Source organism: Stegostoma tigrinum, chromosome 40, assembly GCF_030684315.1.
Source record: "Stegostoma tigrinum isolate sSteTig4 chromosome 40, sSteTig4.hap1, whole genome shotgun sequence".
Lineage (NCBI taxonomy): Eukaryota > Metazoa > Chordata > Chondrichthyes > Orectolobiformes > Stegostomatidae > Stegostoma > Stegostoma tigrinum.
The window spans coordinates 15,577,096-15,585,828 of NC_081393.1; the positions used below are offsets into that span (position 1 = coordinate 15,577,096).

General features: G+C 50.2%; 1 protein-coding gene across 3 annotated transcripts in view; it reads right to left on the reverse strand.

The window, feature by feature from the left end:
• Positions 1–1,310: 1,310 nt before the first annotated feature.
• The window catches only part of LOC125448022 (protein phosphatase 1 regulatory subunit 3C-B-like), a 16,023-nt gene continuing 8,600 nt past the window's right edge, over positions 1,311–8,733 (reverse strand). For 2 of the 3 annotated variants that reach the window (XM_059641069.1, XM_048522945.2), the window contains exons 2-3: positions 5,575–5,701; positions 1,311–4,449 (exon numbers count right to left, since the gene is read on the reverse strand). In XM_059641069.1, coding sequence (XP_059497052.1) covers positions 3,518–4,449; positions 5,575–5,692 — 1,050 coding nt within the window. In that variant the 5' untranslated portion in view covers positions 5,693–5,701 and the 3' untranslated portion in view covers positions 1,311–3,517. The remainder of the gene's footprint in view (positions 4,450–5,574; positions 5,702–8,733) is intronic. The other variant, XM_059641070.1, reaches the window with a different exon arrangement.

The window sequence follows — 8,733 nt, forward strand, 5'->3', positions numbered from 1 at the left end:
ATTTTGACCTCTGTCTTCCTGTTCATCTCAAAGAAGCTCTTCCTGTCCGTTTCTCTGTTCCTCAGTGGTTGTTTAAATTATTTTTCAGTCCTCTTTTGCTGGATTCTGAATTTATCCCAGGTTTCAGAACCATCGCTTTTTCTTTCAACCTAATTGTTCTAATTTCCCTGGACAGGCATGGTTTGGTTATCCCATTCTTGGAATCTTTCCTCCTTACTGGGCTACCGGCAGGCACAGCACCGAGCTCAGCAACTGAGTCCTTTAATAATCAGTCCATTTTCTGCTTTCACAAATTCCGTTTGATCAGTCCAATCAACTCTTGCTTGTTTTCACCAAAAAAAACCCCAAAACAATATACTCTTAACAGAAGAAAAGATGATGCATCACTCTTCAATCCAGGGCCCTGCAAACATCTGTTCACACAATTCCTTGTAGCTTGCATCACATATTAGAGTGGCTGGTTAGTTAGGGATTTAGCACACTTGCCTTCATTGCTACATCCATTGAGCACAGGAGTTGGTTTAACCTGTTGAGACTGCAGGAGAGTGACAACAAGGTGTAGAGCTGGCTGAACACATCAGGCCAAGCTCATCAGAGGAGCAGGGAGGCCGACGTTTTGGGCCGAGACCCTTCTTTCTGAAGAAGGGTCTAGGCCCGGAACGTCGGCCTCCCTGCTCCTCCGGTGCTGTTTAGCCTGATGTGTTCAGCCAGCTCTACACCTTGCTGTCTCAGATTCTCCAGCATCTGCAGTTCCTACTATCTCTGGAGGGTGTAGAAGAGATTGGCGAGGCCTCTTAAAGAATAGTGTCCAGTTCTGGTTTCCTAATTATGGGGAAGGATATTATTAAGCTGGAGAAGAGGACGATACCAGGAATGGAAGGTTTGAGTTATAAAAGGAAGGCTGAATAGTTTAGAACCTTTTTCACCAGAATGTAGGAGGTTGAGGAGTAGCCTTATGGAGGTTTTATAAAATCAGGAGGGGTAGAGATAGGGTTAACGGCTTCCTTAGGGTGGGAGATTAAGACTGGGAGGGGAGAAAGATTTTCAACAAAAAAAACACGAGGGACAATTATTTAATAAACAATGGCTTGTGTGTGGAATGAATGGGTAGAAGAAATGGCGGATGCAGGTATAATTGCAACGTTTAAAAGACATTCAGAGAAGTGCATGATGGAGTAACGGTTGGAAGGATATGGGCGAAGCGCAGGGAGGTGGGACGATGCTCGGCGTGGATTGTTTAAACCAAAGGGTCTGTTTCTGTGCTGCGAAACTGACTGACTCTAGGAAATGAAAGCCCAGGAAACAAAATGTCAATCTGACTTCACATCAACTTTATTGTTTTTTTTAAAACATATACAAAATAGCACATTTACATCAAACATTAACAGATGCTTCAGAATACACTAGCAGTAATACGGTTTGATGAAGAGGCCCATTCAAATCTCCCTCACAGCCTGCTGACTGTGAAGGCAGGACACTGAGCTCCCACAGAGAAACCCCCTTTCTCGTAAAATCTGTGTCAACACACTTCTGGTCTAAAATCAACAGCTTCAACAGGAAGCCAAGACAAGGAAGGTTCCTGTCTTTGACCAGTCCCCTCAACGTCGAAGCCTGGGCTCCCGTAGCCGGGGACGGAGCTTACTACCAGTGTGCAAAAAGGCTTAGGATATCACTGCTCAGCTGAGCACACCTCTCAACTGGACTGTGTCTGCAGCTCGGAAGTCAATTGTCAAACAAGCTAACTTCAGGCGATTTGGGCGCCAATTTATTTAGCCACAAAAAACAAAGGAAATCAGACAACACGAATGCGTTTGAGAGAACAGAGTCCCAACTGAGCGAAGTCAGACCCTGCACTGACAGGGCTTGTATTATTGGTCCTCACATTCATCCCCAGGCAAAGCTGCACACCAGTGCAGAGACTGAACAAGTGACAGCACTGCCTCCCGGTGGCTACTGCCGGGATCACGTCCCGGCTGCGATGGCTTCAATCTGGTCTACTGCCGGGACTTGGTGGCACACGGTGACGGCTGCAGTCGAGGGACAGGTACTAACTCCTAGGACAGGGAACAAGGGGCCAGGCAGCCGAGACCTAGGCAGCCACCTTCTGTGAACGCTCTCCTCTCCCCTTGACAGAATCTTCAATATGAAGTAGTCGCTTGGAAATCAATTCGAGTCCAGGGTCAGCTTTCGGACAAATTAATAGCTTCCTGAAGACTGCCAATCAAGTTTCAACAAGGGGCCCGTACGAGTGCAATACCGCCCAAAGCTTGAACGGCCAGAACAAACTCTTCCATCGCTTTGCTAACTGCAGATCTCTATCTAAAAATCGTGACTTAATTTTTACATTCACCTGCATAGACTTCTTTGGACTTTTGAGGGAAAACCTCAAACACATTCACGGTCTAAGGCGTCAGGGAATCAAAAGTAGGGATTAAAAAGAAAATGTCGATGGCCCCCAGTGTTACAAGGAGACTAATGAGACTGTCAGAGTGTAATCAAAAGCCAGTAAGTTACAGTGCTGAAAACCCAAACAAAAAAAAATGATGAGTAACAGTCAGGGACCAGCTCCAGTGCCCCCTTCTCTCCCTCAGTTCCTGGATTCTGGACAAACATCAGCCAAGAATAGTCCCAGGGGTGATGCCCTGTCATCAAGCACTTGCCTCCCTCCAACACCTGAAGGGGCAAGTGTCTTAAAATAGTGACGCTTTAAAAGCTGTAGACGGTTCGAGACTCAAATCAGTCTGTTATAATTTAGTATTCAAAAACAAAAGTCATTACTGGGGAAGGAGTGTGAAAACATGCTTTGGGGGTAGGGAAGGGGCTAACCTTTGGGGCTTTTCCACTCTCGCACTCAATGGTATCGGCACAGGGGAAACCAGGCCCAGTCCAAACTTGCAGGGGTGGGGGCTGCAAACGCAGGAAGCAAAAGCAAAATCAGGGTGGGCCTGCCGAAGGACCCTACCGTCTCAGAGTACAAAATAGAGGTCCATGAAATAAAATATCCGCAGGCTCCACTCATTCGCCACCAGCAAGACGACGCGGTCTCAGAATTCGTCGCGATCCTCTCAAGAAAAAAGCGACCCGCGCACGAGACTAGGCGGATGCCGACGGTCGCCGTTTCTGAAAGGGACGTGAAATTTCGGCTCGTCCTGCAACACCGACGCACTGGAATTCGCGGGGAGCACTCCTTATCCGCCCCTTCGTGTAAACAGTGACCCCTCCTCACCACGTGGCAGGGCAGACAAGGACAGCAGGTGGGGGAAATAAAGGAGGTGCGTGACAGGTTGAGCTTCTCACCCTCAGTGGCGATACAACAGCGAGAGGAGCTGGGAAGCACCCATCCTTCTACGCGGCTTTCCAACTGGCACTGTGAAGTCCATTCCAACACCGATGAAAGCCCCTGGTTAGATGCCCAAGGGAAGTGCTCCCCAACCCGAAGGATCTGGTGAGTGGCCCAACTCAGAACGAATGAACGAACGAATGAACGAATGAATGATCAGAGCCAGGGCAGGGCCCGTTACCAGTAACAGTCAGCATCCAGCCGGCCCCAACTCTGCCACTGGGAGAAGATGGCATTGACCGAGCGGGGGCTGCCAAACTGTTCGAGGTCCCCTTCTTGAGTCTTGCCCCGAGTGTAGTACGGGGACGGACAGTCCTCCTGGGCAGCGGTGTCGCCCCCGTCAACGCGGCCCGTTGAGCTGAACCTGTAATTGCGCCCTTGGTTGTTGTCCCAGAAGGTGAGAGCGCCACACTGGAAGGAAACACACAGCTCGACCGAGGCCAGGGGCTTGGTTTGCTTGGGCAGCTCCACCTTGAACGAGAAGGCATCCTCTCCTCCTCCTCCTATCACCGCTGTCTCCTCAGGCTGCATGTAGCTGCACGTCACATCGCGGAAGGTCCGCCAAGCATCAAAGGTGACCCGCACCGCCACCCGCTTCTCGTAGGCCAGGTTCCTGACCCGCACCGTGCCCAAGATGTGGCCCCCCTGGACCATGCTGCTCTCCAGGCACACGGAGTCCCGCTGCAGGCGCTGACGGAAGGCGGCGAAGTCGGCTGAGGGCTGGGCGAAGTCTGGCCTGAAGCCCAGACACGGGCCCGAGCCTAGGCCCAGGCTCTCCACTTCGGTTGGCCGAGGCGCCGCCAGATCAGACAGCTCAAACTGAAGCTCTGACAGCTCGTCCTCCAGCTCGGAGAAGAGGCGCACGGCGGTCAGCGAGAACCCCCTGGCATCGGCAAACACCACCTTCTTCTTTTTCTCCTCCTTGCTGCTGCCGGCGGCGTCCGGGGCCCGGCCGCTCGTCCTCCCATTCAGGCACGGCCGCAGTGGCCTTGGACCCAGGCACCTCACCCGGACTCCTCGCAGACCCTCCGCGCACAGAGACGGGACGCTGCCCAGCGACGGTGGTGAGTGGCCCAGGCACAGGTGGGTGGCAATGTCGACTGGCATGGCTGTTGGGTGGGTGGGGGGGTCGACAGAGACAGAGACTCAGTTAATCCAGAGGAATGTTGTCCTGCAATGGATGGACATAGACAGGGGCTATGGGGCAGCAGTGGGGGAGTGAGAGGGTTAAAGGACCAAGAGGGGGACACAGAAATGGAGAAAGAGTGAGAGTGAGGGTGGCAGAGGCGGGGAAGAGAAGAAGATAAAGAATGAAAGGGAAGGAAAAGACAGAGAGCATGAGAGAGAACATGAAAACCAGGAGTAGGCCATTCAGCCCTCAAGCCTGCTCCACTGTTCAATATGATCACGGCCCAACTCACCTAGGCCTCAACTCCATGTTACTATTTCTCAAACAATGACCTCCCGCTCTCGGTTTCCCCACTTGGGGAACACAGCGTCTCCCAATCCTCTTTTGCATTTTATGTGCCTCAACTCGGGGGTGGTGGTCTCATTCCGCTGAACTCCATACAGAGTATGGGCCTCAACTCCTCATCTCTATCGTAAGGCAACCCCCTCTCATTTCTGGTATCCACCTCCTCTGAACTGTCTCCAATCCAACTACATCCCTCCTCAACTAAGGGGACCAAAACTGTATGCCATATTCACGGTGCGGTTTGACTAATGTTTTATCCAGCGCCAGCAATACTATCCACCTATGATACTTTAGCAAAAAACACCAAAATTCAACTTGCCTTCCTAAGTACCTGCTGAAGCTGCAGACTAGTTTTCTGAGGTTCATGCACAAGGACACTGGACTGAAATTTCTCAGCGTTTCGATATTAAGTTGTCTTTCTGTTCTTCTAACCAATCTCACACTTAACCACACTAAACTCCGTCTGCCCAATTTTGGCCCATTCACGTAACATATCCATCTCCATTCTTAAATTTCCCTCATTCTTCTTTGCAACTTCCACCTATTTTCGCGCCACATGCAGGGTTGATAATTGTATCTTCTATCTCTGCATCGGAGTCTATTAACATCGATTGTAAATATTTGGGGCCCCGGACTGAACCCTGCGGAATCCCACTCAGTCCGCCTCGCCAACCAGAAAAAGACCTATTTACCCAGACCCTCTGCTTTCCCAATCCTCCAACCAAACCAATAAATTACCTCTCACCCCATCTGATCTTACCTTGTGCAATGACCACCTTGTCAAATGCCTTCTGCTGGTCCAGATAGACATCTACAGGATCCCCATTATTCACTTCACCTAGTACATACTTGAAGAACTCCAGCAAATTATCCATCATAGAACCATGCTGACCAATGGGTGGAGGGAGAGAAAGAGTCGAGGTGGGGGGGAATGGAACAGAAAAGACAGGAGGAGGAGGGGGAAAGGACGGAGAGACAAATTAAAAACAAAAGTCAGAACAGAAGGGATGGCGATAAATTTCTCTACACACTCTACTCAGAAGCCATGATATCCCTGAACACACTACGGCCTGCCAATGCCCAATGCTTTTGTGAATAGAGTCGAGTCATACAGCACAGAAACAAGCCCCTTGGGGTACAACCTGTCCATAATCCCAAACTGCCAGCGCTTGGCCCATATCTGTCCAAACTCTTCCTGTTCATGTCCTTATCCAAATGTCTTTTGGACATTACAACTGTGGCCGCATCCACCACTTCCTCTGGGAGTTCATTTCACTCACAAACCAAAAACAAAATTGCTTCAGATTTTACAAAAAAAAAAAGAAGCCCTTAGTGTTGATATTCCCCGTTTTAGGGAAAAGCCCTCCTATTCACCTTAACTGCATTCCTCAATTTTATAAGCCTCTATAAAGGTCACCCCCAACCTCCTACATTCCCATGAAAAAAGCTCCAGCTGCTCGTAACTCAAACCCTCCATTCCCAGCACCATCCTGGTTAACCTCTTCTGAAGCCTCTCCAGTTTAAGAATGTCCTTCTGTACACCAGAAGAGACCTCGCTAACTTCCTGAGCAATGAAACACTTTCCTCAGACCCCACCCTCCGAAAGGCAGCTGTCGGCGTCTGACCGGGTTGCTCCAACTAGCCTGGGATCAGGACCCTCGCCGAGAGTTTCCTTCCACCACAAGAGTCTCCCAGTGAGCTGCTGACGCTCTCTCGTACGCTGCAGATCAGCGCAGGCTCACCCAGTCCTACATCTTCATCCAAAAACGTCACCTCTCTGTCTCCTAAGTTACCGCCAATCCCTTATGCCACCTCTCCCTGCTCCTTTGAAGTGCCTTCTTCAAAAGCAGTCTAACTAACTACTTCTTAAAAACCTCCCATGTTTCGGCCCTAACCACTTTCTGTGGGACAGAATTCCACAGGCTCCCCCAACTCTCTGGGAGGACATTTCTCCTCATGTCAGTCCTATCTCATATCCTTCGATCAGGAATCCTAGTTCTGGACTCCCACATGGTCATCGGGAACTTCCTTTACCCTGACAAGACCCGTTAGAATTTTATAAGCTTCTACGAAAACATACTCGAGAATAAAATTGCAGTAGTGTCCAAAGAAAAACAGAATTGCTACAATCAGGATCACCTCAAGCCAATTACAGACCCCGACTGGAGGGGAGGTGATACGGACATGAATTGGAAATATAAGCACTGCACAAGCAGTCAGGAGTCAAGCAGACGAGCTCCAGTCTCTAGTCCTCTTGACACAGGGTTGTTGATCTGCTATCAGTGCAATTCGTCATCCTGTCTACGCTACAATGAGGCGATCCAGTCAAGATAATATCAGAAAGCAGCAGTGGGATTTTGTGGGCGTGACGAGACACAGAGACACCCCCGAACGAAAAGCGCCATTGTTGTGGCTGTTTCTGAACCACCGTCAGCTGGCCACACAAGACGACAGCCGAGGACACGCACTGCCTGACAGCATAATAAAATGTGAGGCTGGATAAACACAGCAGGCCAAGCAGCATCTCAGGAGCACAAAAGCTGACGTTTCGGGCCTAGACCCTTCATCAGAGAGGGGGATGGGGAGAGGGGGGAGGCAGATCAAAGATGGAGAGAAAAGATTTTCTTTACGATCTTGGATTCTCCAGCATCTGCAGTTCCCATTATCACTGATACAATTTTAACCTCACTGCGAAGCCTCTTCCAGGGATGCCTAAGCTGAAGAAGTTATCCTCCTCCCTCCAGACCAACCTCAGGGAATCTCTATCCCACTGCAACTCTCTTGTAATCTCTTCAGCCTTGAAACTGCTCGACCACGTCCTGAAGGAAACCAGGTACTACGTTTGGACATCGAGCAGTTTCTAACCTGTCCGTCTTCCTGGACTGACCTATCCCCTCCTACCTCCCCACCTATACTCTCCCCTCCACCTATCTTCTTTTCTCTCCATCTTCGGTCCACCTCCCCCTCTCTCCCCCTATTTATTCCAGTTCCTCTCCCCATCCTCCTTTTCTGATGAAGGGTCTAGGCCCGAAACGTCAGCTTTTGTGCTCCTAAGATGCTGCTTGGCCTGCTGTGTTCATCCAGCCTCTCATTTTATTATCTTGGATTCTCCAGCAACTGCAGTTCCCATTATCTCTGCCTGACAGCATTCCTGCTAGGATCGCGGGGGGTACAGAAAAGATACAAATAAACAAGAAGCAGTGCAGAATAGATTTACCCAGGACGCTACCTGAGCTGGAAGGTTTGAGTTACAAGGAGAGGTTGGACGCACTGGGCTTCTCCCCACATACCCCCCCAACCTCTGAGCTTGTTAGAGGTCTATAAAATCACGAGACACATGGGGGTCGATAGCCAGCTTTGCCCCATGGTTGGGGAGTCTGAACCTAGAGGGCATGGGTTTAAGGTGAGAGGGGAGAGATACAAAAAGGGTCCAGAGGGGTAATATTTTGACACAGAGTGTCCGGAACGAGCTGCCAAAAGCAGCGCAGAGCACAATAAGAAACATTTGGACAGGTACACGGATGGGGTAGGTTTGCAGGGATGTGGACCAAATGCAGGCAAATGGGACTAGTTCAAATTGTGAAAACTGGGTGGGTCTGGGCAAGTCGGGCTGAAGGACCTATTTTCATGCTGTAGGCCTCTTATGGCTGTCTCAGCACTGGCCCAGTACAGACTCCATTCTGGCTTGAAATAGAAAGGCCGACCTTAGAGCACAGGAGGGCCACCGCGTCCACGCCAGGTCTTTCCAAGTTGAGCGCAGAGCAGGACAAGGTTCATGGTTTGATCCAGGTCAAAGCCTCGGGTTAGCTGGGCTCAAGGCTGTGTTAAGGGAGGCTGAGAGGCTGCGTTCTTGCCCAGTCTTCACCGCCCCCTCTCACTGATTACCACTTAAATACTGCAAGTTGTACGTGCCCAAGGG